The sequence below is a fragment of the Odontesthes bonariensis genome, chromosome 6 (genome assembly GCF_027942865.1).
Source record: "Odontesthes bonariensis isolate fOdoBon6 chromosome 6, fOdoBon6.hap1, whole genome shotgun sequence".
NCBI classification, from domain to species: domain Eukaryota; kingdom Metazoa; phylum Chordata; class Actinopteri; order Atheriniformes; family Atherinopsidae; genus Odontesthes; species Odontesthes bonariensis.
Genome location: NC_134511.1, coordinates 37,007,235 through 37,029,116, shown reverse-complemented (window position 1 = coordinate 37,029,116; position 21,882 = coordinate 37,007,235). Strand labels below are relative to the sequence as shown.

The following is a 21,882-nucleotide window of genomic DNA, read 5'->3' as shown; positions in this document are numbered from 1 at the left end:
ACGTGCCAAACAAGTAGTTCTTGTGTCGTGGTTTATTGGTCCTGATGACATGTCCCAAAGTGATACGATTTGAATTGGGCACAAATTATTCTACAAAAGAAATGAAACAATGCCTACATTTACATGCACAGCAATATGATACTACCATGATACTAATTAAGACCCTACTCTGATGAACACACCGCAACATAAACAATATTTTTCCGATTACCTTAACCTGAAATATTTCTTATACGGTGAAAGCAGTAATTCAATTTATCAGCAGTGGAATATGCTGATGCATGTAACAACTGCTTTACGATGGATGCCCTCAGATCCAGCAATCGGAGCAGAACAGGATTTCACTTAAACCAGAGTAATGCCCCACGCTTGCAGGTATTTAGAAGTAATGAAGGCTTTGGAAGAGCACAAAGTTTGCACGGATGTAAGATGATCTAATGTGGTTTAGAGTATTCATCTAACAATGCTCTGTAAAATATAAAGAGGAATATGAATAATATACTCTGGATGTAACTTATATAAACACTATATTCTGAATATCGTCATATCTAGAGTTAGGCCAACAGCTGTATTATTGTTGTGTATATATAAACATAGCAAATAATGATGCTGTAAAAACATCTGCACTCTGAACAGAGTCCAGCACAATCATAACAGAAGGAGCTTCATGTTGTGCGATTTTATTAAGTGCCACATAAAATGTGAACATTAAATTGTATCTGCTGTAACTGGACAAGTGCAGTTCATACATTTTTTCTCCACACTTCATGTCCTGTGCATACATTATGCATTCTTAATGATCTATATCATAGAAAATATTTCAATCACAAAAACATCAAAAACATTGGTGTACTGAATTAATCTACTCTCTCAAAAGCAACAAAATGGCCAAACATTCAGCAAAAGTTTTTTTTGTTTTTTTTTTCACCCATTATTTCTGCTCAGAAATTCAGCTTACAAAAGAAATACAGATCAATTCAAGGGTTTTTATCCTGAATGTAGCACAGAATTCACAAATTTGGGACAAAACAATTTGTCCCAACCTTCCCTTCTCTCACACTTTGCACGCTCTCTCACACACCCACACAAATGAAGAGAAGGCATGCAGAAGTGAGATGGCTGCTGTGTGGAAGCCATCACACTTCTGCGTGTGAAAGCATGAACCCGTACACACCCACGTAGCACAGTCTGAACAGAATACCTATAAAATTGCATGCAGAGTAGGGAGTGGGTTAGATTTTGGTCCCTTTATGTCAGCACTGTTCAGTTTTCCTAAAGCAATGGTCTTATATGTAAATCTGGCCTAAATACAATGTGATGTGGCTTGAGTCCATGGCAGCTGTGAATTTTTAGAGCCAAGAATAACCTAAAGAGACCGTAGAGGCTGGGGCTATATGGAAAACAAAACCCTCATTCGCATACAGTTACAAGCAAGAAAGTGTATCATAATATTGCAAAATAGGGTTAAATGTGATCAGAAATTAATTCCTCTAATGTCCAACCCCATGCATCAACCCAAGGTCTATAACTCAGATGGAGTCAGAGTTGGATGAGGAGGCGTTTCAGGCAGACCAGCAGCTCTCCTGGTCTAGAGAAGGGCGGGTGGGATGTGGCCGACTCATTGACGAGGGGACACGGTAGCATGAGGGGAACTGCCTGGGCCGTGGTACCGCTCTTTGGCATGCTTCTCACAATACATCACATCTCCAACCCAGAAGTGACCTCTCATCCTGAGGTTAAGCCCGCAATCTGTGCAAGTGTAGCACTCAGGGTGGCGGAAGTGGTCATCAGTGATGCGCACTGCCTGTGTGCTGTGGACAGCAGTCAGACACCAGAAAAACACAAAAGATGAGATCAGAGCGACATAGGTCAACAACAGTTTAATTAGTTTCCTTTATAAGAATGTGTTCATGTCTTATATTAGTTCCAAGTATATGACATGCTAATGATACCTATCAAAAATAGGTATATTTTGTTTCATGTTCTACGTCTTATACATTTTTAAGTCTTAGTGTTGCATCTGCATCTTTTGGTCCGTCTTATTTGGACTATGATGTAATTTTTTTTTGTTTTCAGGTCCAATTAGGTAAATATAATAAATACCACAACAACAGACATGAAAATTTGACTTAATCTCAGCTGTCTGTAAAATGTTCTTGCTTTCCCAAATTGAATTCCGTATGCATGTAATCCCGGTGAGCACGTGAGTTCAGGTGACCGGAGACTTACACAATGCTGGTGCCACACTTCTCACAGCTGTGGTACTTGCTGACTCCTGCCACTGGTGCGCTTGGTTTAGGGATGGTAGGTGAAAGCTTCCCTGGAAATCGCAGGGCTGCCTCTGGAGACACACACACACACACACACACACACACACACACACACACACACATTAGGATGATCTGACACACTGTCCTTTGCATCAACATTGTTTGTCTTTACTGCCCTCTGTTAGTAGAGCTTGTTTGCATCTCCCACCATTCATCACCTATGGGGCATGGTTAATGAGACCAAACGATGGTCATTATCATTTCATGAAAGAATGTTATCACTTTGTGGATTTCTTGTCATACCTATTCATCACAGAACACATTGAGGTTTACAGTGTAATCCAGACAGACATGTTCTCTGTACAGTACAGGTTTTCACCATATGGATGGCATATTCAACAGGAATGGTGTCAAGATGGTAATGCTACCAGCAAACAGGAGTAGGACGGGATAGCAGAGTTACTGAAATAAACTGTTCAAATTTTAAAAATGAATCTTTTAATGTTTTTAAATAATTCAGCCAATTTTTTCATAAACATATTTAAATACAATAAAATTTTCATAGTTAATCTTTCTTAAAACTCCTGAGAACTCATAACGTGGGTGGTTATAACTTGAGTGGAGAAACAGGTTATCCTCAGTTGGAAGACTTGTAGTTCAATCCTGAGGCCTTTGAGGACCTTAGGCAAGACACTCCCAATTGTAGATTTCTACATGCATAAAGTGCATTTCAATTTTAAGAAGGGTTGTATGTGTTTATGTGAGCGACTGTATGACAAATGCATTTTAAAGCCCTTTTTGGAACTTAAATAATTGCTAAAACGTGATACTTAAGTGTGGACTTAATAATGCTCACCTTTAATCGATTATGGCTTATTAAATGGAGTCAATCCCTTTTCAAATGTTCATTTTAATCTGCAAAGAAGAATGTTTCTAACCTTTCTCATCAGCCTCCAAGACCTCTTGTAGCATTTTAAAAGTGTTGGACTGACGAGGCGCTGTGCGGGACTCTTTGTTCTCCTGGATCATCTTGTATACCTCCGAATCCCTGTCGAACCTCTGCATGGCAAAGTCAGAACTAGAACTGCTGCAAAGGGAACCCAAAACAATATATGACAGGTCTATACATTCATACAAGGTCTCACAAGAGTCAGGAGGCCAAACTGTCTCCCATCACACATCACATGCTTTACAGGAAACCCCCATTTTACCAAAGGGGTTCTTATGAATCTTGAAATGAAAAGCTGAACTGCTTAACAAAAAACAGCAATAACAGTTATTCAATCTTTCAACAACTATGATTGTGAAAATGATCTAAGGCATGAAAAATAACAGGCAAACTTTGTTTTTATAGTCTCGTAAACTGAAAAATAAAGACGGATTGACCACGTAACTGGACAGCATTACTATGAAGTCAACTTGAGAAATGGGAAAGAGAGGAAAGGAGAAGGTTTCACTTCAGTGGGCACTGTTAGCTTATTGATCAATTAGAACAGTTTCTGGCTTTAAAAGTGAATTCCTCCTCTGGAGAGGTGGAAAAAGTATTACATTTTATTGCTTCTTTCACTGATGTGTGGTTGAATACCTGCTCATCCACCCTTGCTGAAGAAAAACATGCATACACATTTAGACTGACAGGTGTCTTGGTATAACAGAAGAAGCAAAAAGACTTAAAGTTATATTACTGAGTCCATGTATTTGTCTGAAGGGATATGTGGATGTTTGCTGTCAGTAGGAACCAGGAACCAAACTTCAACTAGTCAATGACTTCACTACTGATAATGCTGGTATTTCTTGTAAATACAAGGACAAAGTTACAGTCCATAAGAAGCTGGACTGCATCAAAAGTAGCTACAATCAAGATTCATATGCACTCCTGCGTACTGGGTCTGATTAAGCAAACAGTGTTGAGACGAATCCTTTTTAAGCAGAAATTCCTCAAATTACTTTAGAAAACTTATAGGAGGGTTATGTCAAATGTTACAGGACTATCTGAGTCAATAGTTTTGATGAACAACAGATATTAGCATTTACTTATTTTGGAAATTTCTATTAGGTCTGTGAAACTGGAGTGGGGTTAAGGTCAAGCAAAAGAATTGGCCAGTCAAGAGCATTTCACTGATAGGAAGGAGAGAAAAAAACCCAAAAAACTGCTGGATATATCACTGTCCAGCTGCACAGTCCTAAAGCTGATGGATGAAGAAAGCTCTTGATTATTGGCCTTGAGCAGTAATCTTTTTGTTAATAGAACTACAAATCTGTAAACATTAACATAGCCTCAACAGGACACGACAGATAACAAATATGTTAACGAAACAAAAACGGCGAGTCTGTCCTCTGTATCAGTGAGCATGGTTCAAATTGAAAACAGACCTCTGAAGCACAACCTCCAAGTTTTCCACATGCTATACTCCACCCTCTGCTATCCATTTCCTCTTTTAAACTCACATTTTTCTGACAGAGACTTCTAACAAATAAAAAGCCTTCAAAATGGAAAGCAAAATAGTAACAGAACTGAAGGAGAGAGTGAATGGGATGCATCTGAACAAGCAGTCAAGCTCATGGATATGTAGTGCAACGATTTAATAATAAAGTATTGAAACTTCAGGATGGGTCTCCCAGTGTAATATGTGGATGTTCTCCGATCCACATTATATAGTTATATACACATTCTACCACTCAGACAAATGTGTTGCTGGCTTCCATACCCACATTTGGCCCAGAGGAGCAACAATAGCAATCTAGTCAAAGCAAAGACTAAACACGCATGTAGCCAAAACACATCTAAGGTCACAAAGCTGAATTCCAACCAAATTTCTCAACCAGATTCCCTGGTAGCACAGCGATTAAATAAAACATCTTGACATAGAAATGACACAACTCACCTCAGAAAAAGGAAAGGGAACAAAACTATAGGAACATAACTCCAGAAAATGTTCAACTTCTAATGCTACTGAGCAACTTAGAATATCTATAAGAAATAAAACAATATGAACACATACACAAAAATGTAGAACACATACTTCTATCTAAACCAGACGAGACTGAAAAACAAGAGTCTGACTGAAAGGTGTGCCTCTGGGCTTAAACTCATTGGCCACGCGGCATGAAAGGGTGGGTAAATGGGTGTCACTGAACCTGTGATTGGCTGGAGAGGAGCAAGGAGAGGGTTATTGTGCAGACTGGGGGCTCCAGACTGGGGGCCGATCAGGGGGAGAAGTAATTAGTCTTTTTTGCAAATAGAGTTTTTTTGGATAGGACTACAGTTGCTGACACGTCATATCGGTTGCCGTGGTTAGCCAATGGGGAAATGGGGCCAAAGTCAACCATCCTGCACTGTGAAAACAGTCACCAGCTCCTCCATAGCATGTGGACACAAAGGATTAGGAGAGGTACGAAAAGAAATATGTTCATTTTTTTTGAGGAAAAATACATTCCAAACAATGTTCAGAGAGCAACACCTGCACACTGGGGAATTTCCAAAACGCTGAAAATTGATTAGCATTTATTGACTCCAGATGTAAGCACAATCGTGTCAAAAACCAGGAATCAGCTGTACAACAGCAGCAAATTTAACAGCTGAATAACAAAAGTTTCAATCTAATTTCACATATTTCTCAGTCCATTTGAACTTTAAATTGACTTTTGGAAGGGCAGCACAGCCAGTACAAAGAAATGTTTCCAGAAGACAACATTGATTAAACAAAAGAAAAAAAGAATGATTCCAGACAATGCTCCAGATAATTTCATCGAGCTGATGTGAACAATTTTTTGTGCAACAATATAAAGTAGAAGCTTGTAATTACTATTTTATCATTATATATTACATTAGTCAGAATAACAAGCTGGTTTCCCATGTGTGATGGAGGCATGGAATTTTCCAGACATTTTCTGAAATGGCTGCATCAGATGAAGTTAGAGTTAATTAAGTGAGCCTCCTAATATCAAGTAGAACTAAGCTCATGTTTGAATAGAGCAGGTAATTCTACACCTATTTCAGGGAGACATACACAGATATATTGATCCAACTTTGGTATTGGCCAAAATTCGTTGACCATGTTGAATACAACTGTTGGCAAATAGGATAACATGAACCAATTGCGTTTGCCAATTATTTTCTAGTGTGTCTGGGCTGTGTCAAATTGACTTTGCCCTAAAACTGAGAAGATTTATCATTCAATTTTGTTGGTCCATATAAGCACTGAAAAGTAACAGAGTTAGCAATGGATTAACAGGCTAAAAAGTATGTTTGAAAAGTAAATATCCTTAATAATCCTTAGTAAGTAACCTTAAATTCAGGTGAGGAGGTGTGTGCCGACAACTGTGGCTGTATATAAACTCAATATGGATCATTAGGGAGCCTCACAGGGCACCACCGATGTTCTATTAACAAAACACAGCTTCTTCTAGAGCATACCTTTTTGTGTCATGTCTGGGCTTCTGTGAAGTTTGACCAGGCACCTCTCTGCATTATTTCAGCTATGAAATAATTTCTTATAGAGTAAACTTATTTCTGTCATTCAAATGTGAATGGAAAACAGCAGAGAAAGTCTGCACCCAATTCTCTAGACATTCTCTGGTGTACATGTGTGAAAGCTGCTTTGCAAACATAATACTTTCAGAGTATATAAATAATAATATATAATAAATAAATAATAATTTGTCATTGTGTGGTGTAAACACAGGCAGAACATCTGCTGAATATCTACACTGACAGCTGCTTAGGTAAATGCTGGTGCCTTCATGATGTTATGGGCAACTAATGGCAATAAAGTCCACTAAAGGGATTTAAAAATAATAATAATAAATTATACAGATCCTAATTAAAACCAAGATTTTATGAATTTTTGGCAATAGCATGCAATTGGTGGTTGTACAATACCTTCCACAGTCCCGTAGGTGGCACTGAATGGCTGCCTCTTCAGTGAACACACTTTTGTTATACAGAGCACCAATCCAATACTGTGAAGAAGCTGTAGGCTTTGCTTTAGAGTCCAATTACTGAACAGAAACTAGTTACATAGGCTTTTAACCCACTGAGAACCAATGCAACAAATGAGCACAGCTGGATTCTGCATACAATATAAGAATATAGATTACAATTTCATATCCATGTAGTTAGTAACTAAAATGGAGTTAAAAAAAAAAAAAAAAAAAAAAAAAAAAAACAGATTGTACCTGCGTCGAGGGGACATGGGTACGTCCCGGTCGATGGGGCTGTGGGGTGAGTATCGTCCCGGTGGAGTCGGGGTCCTGCTCGACACAGAATTATGTCTGAAGTCTGAAGGGGAAAACTCCTAGGAGGGAGAGGAAAGCAAAAATGAATGCAAGACCGACTCGGTAGGCATAAAAGAAAAACTTCCTGCAGCAGCTGAAACTCCACAGTCCAGAGGAAACCAACAAGACGGTGTGAAATGGGACTTTAAAAGACACAAAAAGAGCTTTGTTCAGTTCACAGGCAGGGTTTCCACTGGCACCGTTAGTGGATTACTGCACCAGCAAACAGCGTTTGGATACAGAACAAATGTAGCATCCTTGTCATAGGAAGCTCTAAATCTGAGAAGACTGCAAACATGACAACGTAGAATAAAAGTCAAACCTGTCAGGATCAAAACAAAAGATATTTGTCAGTAGCTTAATGAGCACCACATGAGGAAACACTTCATGGAAAACAGTGGTAATCATCTTCATACATCTTTATTTTTAACTGAAACCTGGAGATGTCATTTCCTTTTATGCATCACATAAACAATAGACCCTGTTTGATGCCCTGAGTTTCTATTACACAAGTCACACCCAACACTCCTCTTTTGGTTGCAGCTCCTGCTGCTCAGCCGCAATCAAAGCAACCGACAAACATTTTTTAAAAGTCTAGCTCATCATTAATAATCAGCATTGTGCTTCGAAGACAAACTGTGTGGCTCCAGATGTTTGACACCAACTTCAGTCTTAAATAGTCTCCAGATGTTGTGCAAATTCACCCAACATGAAATGGACAACATTGTACATTCAGCCAAACTGAACACTTACTATACAAACTCTGCTAATCGGGGAGGAAAAGCCCCATATGGGTGGATAATCTTTGCCTTTTGACAGAAGAGGGCGCTACATACCAAGCGAACACAATAAGCTCATAAACAGCTACAAGACTATCAAATCAAATTTATTTATATAGCACATTTCATGTACAAACAGTTCAAAGTGCTTCACATAAAATAAAAGCATTGCAGCAGGGAGTGCAAGAAGCATTAAAAATACATAAAAGAATATAAAGAGAAACAAATAAAATCATTTAAATTAATTTAAAAACAGGCAACAGTCTAGATAAGTTAAAAGATATTTCATGCATAGACACATGAGAAAAGAAATGTCTTTAACCTGGATTTAAAAATGTCTACATTTGGTGAAAGTTTAATCTCCACTGGCAGTTTGTTCCACTTATTTGCAGCATAACAGCTAAATGCTGCTTCTCCATGTTTAGTCTGGACTCTGGACTGGACCAGCTGACCTGAGTCCTTGGATCTAAGAGCTCTGCTGGGTTTATATTCTCTGAACATATCACAGATGTATTTTGGGCTTAAACCGTTCTGGGATTTGTAAACCATCAGCAGGCTTTTAAAATCTATTCTGTGACTGACTGGAAGCCAGTGTAAAGATTTTAAAACTGGTGTGATGTGTTCAGATCTCTTAGTCTGGGTTAAAACTCTAGCAGCAGCGTTCTGGATGAGCTGCAGATGTTTAATGCTCTTTTTGGGAAGTCCAGTTAAAAGAGCATTACAGTAATCGAGTCTACTGGAGATGAATGCATGGATGAGTTTCTCCTGGTGTTTTTGGTAGAGGAAACCTTTAATTCTGTTGATGTTTCTGAGATGGTAAAAAGCTGCCTTGGTGACAGCTTTGATGTGGCTGCTGAAAGTCAGATCTGAGTCTATCAACACTCCGAGGTTACGAACTTGGTCAGTGATTGTAAGGTCCCGAGTCTCAAGATATTTACCAACGCTGACCCTCTTCTCTTTGCTACCAAACAGAATGATCTCAGTTTTGTCTTCATTTAATTGTAGAAAATTCTCTCTCATCCAGGTGTTTACTTCCTCCAGACACTGACACAGTACGTCTGCTGGGCTGCAGTCGTCCAGTGACAGAGACACATAAAGTTGTGTATTGTCTGCATAACTGTGATAATTGATGTTAAAATTCTGCAATATCTGACCCAAAGGGAGCATATACAAGTTAAACAGAAGAGGTCCAAGAATTGACCCCTGGGGGACTCCACAAGTCATGGCCACTCGCTCAGATTCATAGCTGCCAATTGTAACAAAATAACTCCGGCCTTCTAAGTTCTATATCTCTCAGCAAATGTGCCAGCGACTTGTAGCTGTTCTAAACAGAAACCAAAAGGATGAGTGCATATTAATATCATCAAGAGTTGATTGATTTATTTACCCTGAGCCATTTAAATAGGGACACAAGTAAAAATAGCCAAAGTCATATGTCCATAAACACTCAACACCAGGATTTAGTCAGCACAGCACATATATCATTCCAGACACTTTTACTGTGAGGAATTCCACAACTACAACACTGTCTGGTGTCTAACCATATCCACCTATAAAGCTCACCATTTAATCAAGCAAGATGACTTTGGAAAAAGGAAAAGGAAAGTTTTCTCCAAAATCTTTCACAACTTAAAAGTTTGCTAAGCAACTCATAACTTAATTTTAGTCCCATGCACAGTCCAGCAAATCAAACAATCCCCAGATGACTCAACAGCACAGCTTTTACAATAAAGCTCAGAGTTGTTCTTCCTTCAACAGTCACCAGCTGGCATCAGTGTTACACAGGCTCCATCCAAGACAAAAAATGGCTCCACCCGACTCTTTGAACCAGTCTGAGGATTAAGTTGAAGCTTAACGCTGACACAGTGGCATGGATGGAGTCAAAGATTTTGTGACCAATGCCAGCACCCGCTTCCAATTCAGAAATCCTTTGAACAATGTCTCTGTTCTCAATTGAGTCCAATTTTCCTCTTCTTTTTCCCTTAGTGAGTGGGCAGATTAGTGGTGCGTGCCAGGAAGCCTTCAGCATAAACGATCACTGGGACTGCTCTACATGATTCCTCCCAGGATAAACCCGTCATAATAACTCAAGGCTCATAAGATCACGCATTTCATATTATCAGAGTACAAGAATAGAGACATCCATGTCCTCTCCTACTGTGAAGCAATCTAAAGGGCATATACCCGATGGACATACATGCTTTACAGATTCTTTCAGGTAGTGCTAGTGAAGCCACACAGAATGTGTATATGAATCCACACTAATGCAAACCAAGCACGTCTTATGTAAGTGTCTGGCTTTTGACTGTGGATTTTTATGTTTTCCAACGGAGTAAGAATTTAAGGATAAAATCACAACCCTGATCCAAGAGTAATGCAGTGAAGTTAAAAAACAAAAAATAAAGAGAAAAACAAGCTCCAATATAACGGAGAGTACACAGTTGTGAGCATATAAAAGGGAAAACATGAAAACAACTGCACACCCAAAGCAATTCTCCCATTAGCATCATTCATTCTAAAGGGTCCAATGTCAGAATTTTACTGCAGTAACCATGGCAAGGCTGGCATTGGACTGAAGCTACTGTAGGTTCTCCACAACATCTTTGCTCTAGCATCATTACTATTCCATTGCAAGCCATCAAACCATTACTCACGGTTGATCTAAGAACTACAATGTATTTGATAAACTGCACCATGGCAGTGCCAACAATGTCCCTATGTTTTATGGACCATCCAACTCAGGGAGGGGCACAGGCAAACTGAGGAAAGCCCATTATTTTTGTCTAGCATAGTTATATGGCCATAGATGGGAGAGAATGCTCAAGAATATCAGCCAATTTTCAGTGGTTCCTGTGGCTGCCAAGAGGAGGAAGCTCTGATTAAAGCTGCACTGAACTGTAATCAGGAGTTCATAGTCAACAAACCCAAGATCATTAGGGCAAGTCACTGGTATGTTGGGCTGGCTTTATGCTGCACATTCAATAACACATCTAGCTATTCATTTTCCAACCTTTAGGTCAGCCATTTTAAATGTTTTGCTAAGAGGGAGTGTGAGAGCATGTAAACATAAACTTTAAGTAAAAAATAAATAATATTAAGTAAAAAAAATATATATATATATATATATATAAAAATATATATAAAAAAAACGCTTTAACGTAATTTACAAACATTAAGAAAATTTACAAATATCCAGAAAATCCTTTATACACCACTGTCATTCAGTTCCGATGAAACCATAACCACACAGTGAGAGCAGACTTGCAAAAAACATAATTCACTTATAAATAACTAATAAACTAACTATAAAACTGATGAATTCTTATGTAGTGATATTTGATCCTATAGAAAGTGAAAAATACATTAAAAGTTGTCAGTCTAATTCAAAATTTTCTGAACCTTTTGCAAGATATGGCACTGGGCAGCACAGTGACCGGTGCATTAAATATGGCAGTCCAACTACTATGGAGAGTTGTTGAAGCATGCTTATTTGTTTGAATTTAAGTTCCTCTTATTCATGGCAAAGTCGAGGGGCATGAAGCGTATTCCAGAAATCTTTGTCTGACAGACACATGGAGCTTGAAAAAATAAATAAATAAATAAATAAATAAATGTAATGCAAGTATATGAGACAATTTGGCCATGTGGTTCTTTAGACATTAGTAAATGTCAAAGATGTTTGCCTTAAATGTGGCAAAAGCACATGCCTTGCAGTGTGTGAATGGTTTGTGCTTCAGTGAAGGTGCTGTTGTTAGAACGGTAGCATGAGCTCAGTTAGTGTATGTGCTAGTGTGAGTTCTCAGTACTGTATGTTTTCTTGTATGGTGTGACATGCTTTGACAATCCAGGAGTTTACTTCCTCCAGACACTGACACAGTACGTCTGCTGGGCTACAGTCGTCCAGTGACAGAGACACATAAAGTTGTGTATTGTCTGCATAACTGTGATAATTGATGTTAAAATTCTGCAATATCTGACCCAAAGGGAGCATATACAAGTTAAACAGAAGAGGAGAGTTGTTGAAGCATGCTTATTTGTTTGAATTTAAGTTCCTCTTATTCATGGCAAAGTCGAGGGGCATGAAGCGTATTCCAGAAATCTTTGTCTGACAGACACATGGAGCTTGAAAAAAAAAAAAAAAATAAATAAATAAATAAATGTAATGCAAGTATATGAGACAATTTGGCCATGTGGTTCTTTAGACATTAGTAAATGTCAAAGATGTTTGCCTTAAATGTGGCAAAAGCACATGCCTTGCAGTGTGTGAATGGTTTGTGCTTCAGTGAAGGTGCTGTTGTTAGAACGGTAGCATGAGCTCAGTTAGTGTATGTGCTAGTGTGAGTTCTCAGTACTGTATGTTTTCTTGTATGGTGTGACATGCTTTGACAATTATAGTGCAATTTTGCTTCCAAACTTTCAATTGCATGGTACCCACAAGCTGTAGTGTTGTTTTCAGAAGGGGCATACCTTGCAGAAGACAGTCTAGTAAACAGGGTTGTAGACAGAGGTCAGAAGTTTGCCATTTTATGCTATCCCTGTGATATTTTGACCAAAGCATGCTACAGACAAGAAGAAATGTGAACGTGAAAAAACATGAAATATGAAATGTGGCAGTTCATCTGTGCTTCTTCTGAATTGACTGTTTTGGCAATCAAATAATAGATTTTCTACAACCGTGGTGATTAAAAATCCCTTTAAATAATCAGTTTTTTTTTTTAAATTGATTTCTTTTGTTCCTCTGAAAAGCATTTTTTTTTTGGATAATTGCCCTTATTGTGTTCCTATTAAGTCAATGATCAAGCATGTGGCATGTTAGACAAAAGGCCTGGTAATCAGTGGAAAAAAAAAATGAGAGAAATAAAAGACAATGACTGCAAAATACAAATATGGCTTTGTCTAGGACTGTCCACTGCAAGGAACAAACAAGGAGGAAATGGCAAACTGAAGTAAGGGCAGCTGTTTCAGATCAAGACCAATGGGAGACATTTGGGGCAGAGCCAGCAGAGGAGTCTTCAGTCTGGCTCCAAGCAAGCCACTCTGCATCATCATTACCACCCTGCAGCTTCAATTACAGGGCATTGGGCAGCAGCACATAGAAACGATGCCTAGAGCAGCTTATATTTTGGGAAGCCTGGTGCTGTTGTGAGACTGGGCCATAACTGCTCTCTCTGTCTTTACCACAAACATGAATGCTATACTACAATGTGTTGAGGAACACCAGACATTTTGGACTGGGTAATAATCGGAGCAGTGTTTGGTGCTTCCCATCTATCGATGTGCAATGGTGGAGGTCCTGGGCACAGATTAAGGGTCACATTAACCTCCATGTTATCCACCGTCACTGATGGACAAAGCCTTGTAATTATGTCCGGGCAATGGTGCATTACAGTAAATTCACTCTGTATCAAGTAAAAAACAAAATATGGCTGAAAATGATACATTATCTTATCAAAACTCATGTAATTTACATTCTTGACCATTGTATTCCATCACATCTCACTGCTGCTGGTTTATGGGAGGTCAGAGCTATAGTGCTGACTGCAATAATGATACGAGGGGATCAGGGTATTGATGGGAACAGAGTCGTGATTTCTGGTAATATGACTGTTTCTTTATTTCAAAACAAGCACAACTACCTTAAAGTGTTAAGCTGAACAGAGCCCTTCCAGACACATACTTTGTTAAGCTTTACAACCAAAACAACCAGGAAGGTCTTTAAAATCTGCAGTGTGTACTTTGCTACTTTGGATCTTGTTGTTACTTGTAGTGAAGGGGACTTTGAAAAAGGCAGATAGTAGAGGAAGGACAATATTGCAAAATACACTGCCAAATGCTGGCTTACGCCAGCATTAGACTTCAAATGAGTCCGACAAAGTAATGACAAATCCTATAGAAGATGCTTAAAGCAGTCAGTTTCCTTCATTCTACACGAGCACTGCAGGTTCAACACACAGTACAAATGAATGGTGATATCCAATCATAGGACTTTGTTCGTTTCTTTTATCACATTAATAAAAGTAAAATTGTCACATACACTGTACAGTGTCCAGTCCTTATTGCAGCACATGGAAAATGCTTTGTAAGTAAAACTCAGTCTTCTCAATCCTCTAATGCATTAGACATATGAATTCTTGGTATGGGCTTACATTGTCCAGCATTCAATAACAAGAAATAAAGTGTGACAGATCTTGGGGATACCAGGTCTAATACCACCTCCTCTCTCCATTCATTCACCATGGCCACACACAATCAGACTGATTGATATAAACCATATGTGCAAGATTAGAGGCCAAGCGAACAGTAAAGGGACATGCCTGAACATCCAGTAATTCACTCTGTAAGTAGTGACACCGTCAGCTGCAATAGAGAGACTTTTAGTTTGATAAGTATATGCTGTGAGACGTGTCTGACAACAAGGACACCATATTAGTTTCTCTGAGCCGTAGTATTAGTTTAACGTGCTGTACATGATTCTTGGCGCTCAGCACAATAAATGAGGATAAGCCAGAATGTGTGAATTATGATGGAAGAAATGGCACACTGAATTCTTTCAGTCCTTGGGAGAAGCAAAAGTAGCCTCATGTGATTGTAACATAGGTGGTCTGAAGGAGGCACTCACCCACACTGCCACCAAATTTTAGAGACACAATGAGGGATGAATGCAAGTCTCAGGGTTTATTTATACATGAAGGGTGCCATGAGCAACATTTTTTTTCACCCCCCATAAATTCCCCAAAAAATGGTTTAAGCTGCATATCAAGCTCATTAGACATCTGGAGCTCATTATGGTTGGACAAAATGCTGTACTTGTGTTAATTCATGGTCCAAGGATGTCTCTCTATTCATTTAAAAGAAAAACAACTATGAATGCTGTGTAAAATGTAAAGAAAAATAGAATGCAATAATTACATTTAAAAAAAAAATAAATAAATAAAATCACAACACCACATCAAAATAGTACAAAACAACATATCAAACGTTGAAAATCAGAAAAGTTACTTGAAAAATACACCCTCATTTTGAACAATACACAGCACCATATTTCAAACAACTGACTGGAAAAAATGTGCAATGCTTGGTGAAGAAATTGGCTAAAAACAGCTGTAGTGACCATTTGACCAACTTGTCTTTCTTTGATAGTTTAATGCAATTATTGCAGTATAAGCCTAGTTATAATTTTGTAATTCACCTAACCCTTACAATAGCTTGTTTCATTGCAACCCTTTTGAAAGGGTCTTGAAAGGTTTGAAAGTCTTTTGAAAATTAAGATGGGGAGGGATCAACCATTGTCTCAAAGACTGTATTGTGAATCCAACTGTCACAAAACAGGAGCTTTCCAAAGTCTACATACCAATGCTAATACTATATGGTAGATAACATTCCCCCACAATGGTGGTACAGCTGTAATAGTTAATGAGTCTGACGACATAATGTGTTACGCTGTTTGAGCTCACACAAATGTATAAACAATATTACAAAAATAACCATGTTCTACAATGTAAAACAGTATCATTTAACTTAAAGCATGTATTTCAATGGGCATTTAGAATTAGTGCCAACATAAATCTAGTGTCAGGATTTATGGTGTCCCATGTAGCAGAATTATTCTAGTTTTAACTGCAGATGCCATTTTGAAGTGTAACAATTTAGATTTATGACCAGCCAATGCAGCCCTTGTAACCACTACCCTAAAATATAGGTATTGTAGGTATAAAACAGAGAATATAAGCCAACATGTCGACTGGTATGAATACACTGAGGGGCAGTTATTAACCATGTTCCCTTGACAACAACCTTAGGAATGTTGACATATCATTCAACCACCTTCGTAAACAGAACCAACTAGTAAAAAAAGCCCATCTCTCCCCGCCAACAGTTCCCCATAAAGCACGCAGGGCCAGCGGTCTTCACGAGTGTGCCCAGAGGACTGGAAAGCACAGGGAATCAAAAGTGCCTCAGTTTGCTTTTCTACTCCAGGGGAAAGAAAAACAGACAGGCTGATCAATCAGTGGGGATAAGGGGAGGCATGCTGCCCATGGACTGGCCACAATGGACCCCAAACTTAACGGTTAGCAGTCCACGTGAAAAGGCCTCACACCGGCCAGTCACAGAGCTCACTGTGCAGAGAAGAAAACATCCCTCTGCTGAAGCCACAGCCAGCAGTGCTCCCCGAACACCGGCTTGGCTTAGCACAGCACCAACATGCCAAACCAAACAAGAGGTCCACTCACGTCAGTCCTGAAATAGTGGATCACTCAAAGCCATCATCGTCAAGCATAAGAAATTCATGTGTGTATTTAGTGCTGGATGAGACATCAGTACGGATGAGGTGCATTTACCCATAAAAGTTTAAACTTATGATGGTAAACACTTTCTACCAACTTTAATTTTAACCAACAGTGTGGTTCACATTTTGTTCATTTAAAAAGAAAAGAAAAGAAACATATTTCTATTGCTGAATGCCAAGTCATTATTTCTGCTCCAAAGCGATGACCGCAGGTTTGCACTCTAATCCACCACAACCTTGAAAATAGAGCAACACAAAGTCTTCTGTTGGTATGCAAGCTGGCCTACTGTGAGGAAAATGATGGACAAAAATGTGTGAGATAAAGGATGCATGGATAGATACCTACCCTTTTTCAATGAGGACCTTGGTGACATTTCATACAGCCAAGGTCACTCTACCCAAATTAGCATGGAGAGGAAAAGCTCGGTTTACCATGACCTGAAATCATGTCATCCCGCTGTAGCTGGCCATCCTACACTTGAAAGAATATTTAACATCAACCTTTGTGTCCCAGCACAGCATCAAGCAACCCACTAAGGAAACCCTCAGCAACCTATAAATGCATTAATTATAACCCAGACAGCGAGCCTGGTCTTAATGGCCAAGTGATGGGTCATGAGTCTTGAAAAGCAGTTTCGTTTTGGCCCCGCTCAGAGCAACAGAGATTTTGTGGTCATTCTTGATTATATAAACAGATGCTCTGAATCATGACAGCAGCCGGCAACCTTGGACACAATATCATGCCTAACTTTCAGGAATCTAAAAATTGTTTAAAGTCTAATACCTCACCATAGTGATTAAAAAGTAAAGTCACATCATAGCATGATACAAAATAACCACAAGATACAATATCATACCCATTAGAGCATAAACTCAGTTTTAGAATCTGAAACTTAAACAGCATTACTTGCTTCTTCATACAGAGGCGTCCTACAATTGCCAAGGCTACATTGGTTGTCCTTTAATTTAGGACAGTAAAGCAGGGCCATGCTTTTGGAAGCTTGAGTTCACAGCTGAGCCCATTGCTGTAACTGAACAGTCCCTGTACTCCAAGAGTTGTGCGATGGCTTCAGAACAGGTTGGGAATGTCAGAAGACTCCCTAGTGTCCACTCTGCTCCACCCTGGCTCCACCCTGACCCCCCCACCCTCTCTGTTTCAGCTCATATCACAACAACAGGCTTTGTGACATAAGGGGAAAAGCACCACCAGCCTTCCACAGCATCTGCCATCACAGTCACTATTGTACAGGGGCTTTTTCTCAGGATATCCAACACCACGGAAAAGGGGGGATCCTGTTGCGCATCTTGCTCTCTCAACTCACAGAGCCAAAATGGGGTGGAAAAACCTTTTAGGGGCTTTTCAGTAAGGTTGATCACCTGATACATCAGTACTCTGCACCTCTCAGGCAGGACAGAGGCCCTTGTCATGGACGCTACACATCTCTGCTCACTGGGCTGCTGTGTTCATGCCAGCCCGAGCAGCATAATACACAATGTACCCAAGGCAGGCCCTTCTCCCAGCCATCATCAGCAAGCACTATGAAAGAACTCTACTCACTGAACAGTGTTGCAGAGTGAGGCTCGCCACCACTTTAAAAACAAACAAGACATCCCTTAGAGAAAGGAGTCAGGCAAAACGAAAAACCCTCATCTACCAAGCTGATTTAATTCAGAGATACTAAAAATAGTTGGAAATACTCAAAAAAGGGATTGCTGAGGATACAAGGTCAAAATGATTTCAGTATAATAAAAACAGAGAGAGGACATTTAAAAAAGATGAGGAGGATGGGAAAGCAGGCAACTCCATAAATACCACAAACATATTAGTCTCTCCTGGCAGGAGTGGATCCCTTCTGAAAAGCTTGCTGATGAAGCTCTCAGCCACAACACAGCTCCTAATGTGTTCTTGGGTAGGCCAACTATGGTTTGCAGGCAGCCACATCGAGGCAGGACAGCACAGTGGTTTCTGAATGTGGTTTTAGATGCTGAAAAATATAACCATATTTCACAGTGGCTTACAAGGTCTTTAGTTAGAGATAACACATGGATGTTTAATGGGATATCAATTATGTTGTAATGTGTATAGTCAGCCAGATGGACTGGATTTCACAATCCAGCTCTAGTCAAAGACTGTTCCAACATGCCTCTTAAAACACTACAGTGGTCAGTATACTGAGTTAAGATGCTCACTGAACACCAAATCCCACAGTGTCCATGACACATTACCTTAGTGCTGTAAAACGTATGTTGCTAGGATGGTAAAAACAATTTTTTTTTTTTTTTTTAAAGTCCGTAACAACATTAATTCTTGAACTAATCTGTTCTTGAAACTTGTTTACTGAAGGAAATTAAAGCTGAAGTGTCCTTAGTATGTAGAGAATATGAGATGCCAGAAGGGGGGATATAATAAATTACCATCTGATTTGAGAGAGATAACTGGAGTAGATTATGGATTAAAAGATTTGAGAATAGTAAGGGCCCTTTATCTTAAGGTATCAAGTAGTGGTGTCAATCTATCCATCCAAATGGTCCTCAAAACCCAGGCTGAACAGCTAAATGACCACTAACCACTTAACCTCAAAAGAGAAGCAGCACTACCTCTGCAAAATAGAGAGATGCTGCTATGTGGTAGGACCAAGTGGAGTGTCATCCACCTTAGTAAGAGCAAGTCAGAGACCTGATGCTTATTAACATTATGGGGTCAACTGATGATGATCTACCTGACCATTTACTGTATGAGATATTAATAATCTTCTTATAAAATGATTTTTAATTTCAAATGCAGCTGCAGTTACTCTTTGTAGTCTGGCCACGGTATTACTTGCATTGATTCTTTCTTGCTCCAAGTTTTATCGTTACTGCATGTGTTAAGAAAAATGATCAACCATTTGTTTGATTATCAATAATTGGCATCAACTTTGAAAAATCTATTTCCATAAACTGTCTTCACACAGATTTCTCCTGCACAGCCATGGTGCTATAAAAGAACTTGGAAAGACACAGCATGCCGTGTGGTTTTGCAGTAGTTACAAGAGGAGTTTCTGCCTTGCATTCCTAAAAACAACATGCTTTGCTGGGACCTGATTTCTCGCAGGCTTTAAGTGACTGAAGTTTTTCCGAATATTTCTGACCAGTCATTACTGAATTTAAATACGTCTGTATTCCCCCCAAGAGACCCACTCTGACCCATGTTACAGCATGGCTAGACTGGTTTATCGTCCTGCCAACGTGAAAGACATCTAAACTATCCTGACAACAATGAGCTTTATCTTCACAGACTCCACAGTATTGTGAGTGACAGCATGCAAATAAAGAATCCAAACTTGCAGCAATATCTTGTAAGTGGACATTCTCAGCCAGCTGCCTCTCTGAAGGAATGCCTGAATGTTTTCAAGTTCAAACCTCTGGATATTTATCTAACTTTATGTAACATCCAAATTTACAAAAATGGCTGGAATTCTTTGGGCCACTACAAAAGGTCTTGTATGTTTTTTCCTGCTCTGTCATTTCACATGTTCTGTCATCAGTGGGACCCAAGCATGAGACCAAGTATGTAAGCATAGCTGAAATAGTTCATGATGAACTTTCCCACAACATTTCTCTCTTTAACTTACTGAAGTCCTTCCAGACGCCCTAGTCCTCCCTCATAGTTTTGTTGGTGGAGGGGTAAATGGATCATAGTTTGGCTGGGGTCTGTATTTGACTTCTTTCTATATTTTACCAGCTTCTGTGACTAATATGTCTCCATTCAGACAGTTAAAGGTTAAGGCATTGTTCTGATACAAAGTAATCTTTTTTCTTTTCTTTTTTAAGCAGTCTCTGAACTAAGAGGCTCCAAACTGCTGTTAAGTATAATGTCAGACGTTTTCAAAGACTGACCTTTGTAGCTTATAATCCTTGTTATAAAAATGCCAAACCATGGTATCCCCTGCATTCACTATACTTTTCATAAAACCCTTCCAGGGAAACTTCTGTGGCATCAGTAAGCAACTCAATAGAGAAGGCAAAGAATTCAAGCATATTATTCTTTCAAACTGGGACAGTGTACTCAAAATAAACATTCTGCAAAGACTGGAGAGGACAAAACCCCCAACTGTACTGTCTGAGTGAACTGCAGCCTAAAACTACAGCAACAGATGCATGACGGATTCACTGTTATGGAGCCAGTAACATGCTCCATGCATCAAGCAAATAATCCTGATATATAAATTAAAAAAAAAAAAAAGTTTAAGAATCCATTTGACAGAATTCAGACAAGGGCCACATCAAACCGTCTGTAGAATACAGTAAATTCACACTGGATAAGAACCAGTTTGCTCCAGTTAATTAAAGATATGAGACAGCTGTAGCTCAGCCACTTTTAGCAGGGTGGAAAAACAATGCTTAAATTAATGGTGGAAACCTCATGAATATAAATCTAAACGAAAACTTGCTATAAAGATAATAGTTACTAACCAAATGAGGAGCTAGCTGAAACAAACCTGAGACAGTGGTCTTGAGAGCCGGTTACTCTTGTCCTCAGGTGACCATGAGCGCAGCTGGACACTAAAATACAGACAAAATAAACACGTGACATATGTTTTAATTTGAGCAATGGAAAGTAAACTCAGACTTTTCTATGCCGCTTGTCCAGCAGTTCCATGAGAGACATTTTCAGAGTGCATTGTGAAAATGTGTGGTCAACCTTTTTTTCCCCTTAATCCCTTAAGTCTGATCATATAAATCAGAGAGAAAAAAAAAAAAGACATCTGATTGATTATCAAAGAAAAATTCAGTAGCTGGTGACTGATACACATCACCTGCATTCATTGTAGAAAAAGTTTAAGTGATTGAAAATAAGTGATGAAAACAAAAATAACTGAATAAATTAATTCTGTGGACATATTTTACTGCTGGGGGAGTTTTTTTTCCATTTAGACAAGGTACACGATGTGGTGTCAAATATGATCCAGTAAAACTTGTACAAGAGCAAACAAATGTCCACGCAAAGAGAGCGTGGTAAAAACTCCACATTCTGTCTTTTGTTAAAGTAAAGCAAACGGAGGAATGTGATATCCTGTGCATATCCTTTGTTACAGCAGCACAATCCCATGGCTCAACTTTCTGTGTGTTACTCTCATACCTATTGGCTTGCCTGTTGTGGAATCAAAAGAGCACTTGCTGAAGCCTTTTAACCAGATCAGACGCATCTATATGGTGAATAGCTGTTTTTTGAAAGACTTAACTGTCCATCTGAAATGTGGAACTCTAAAAATGTCTTTTTAGACTA

General features: G+C 39.1%; 1 protein-coding gene across 1 annotated transcript in view; it reads right to left on the bottom strand.

Annotated features, from left to right (window-relative positions):
- Positions 1–664: 664 nt before the first annotated feature.
- pdlim2 (PDZ and LIM domain 2 (mystique)) overlaps positions 665–21,882 on the bottom strand; it is a 35,303-nt gene continuing 14,085 nt past the window's right edge. Inside the window, exons 6-10 of the mRNA XM_075468643.1 lie at positions 21,095–21,158; positions 7,449–7,567; positions 3,209–3,357; positions 2,230–2,341; positions 665–1,811 (exon numbers count right to left, since the gene is read on the bottom strand). Coding sequence (XP_075324758.1) covers positions 1,619–1,811; positions 2,230–2,341; positions 3,209–3,357; positions 7,449–7,567; positions 21,095–21,158 — 637 coding nt within the window. The 3' untranslated portion in view covers positions 665–1,618. The remainder of the gene's footprint in view (positions 1,812–2,229; positions 2,342–3,208; positions 3,358–7,448; positions 7,568–21,094; positions 21,159–21,882) is intronic.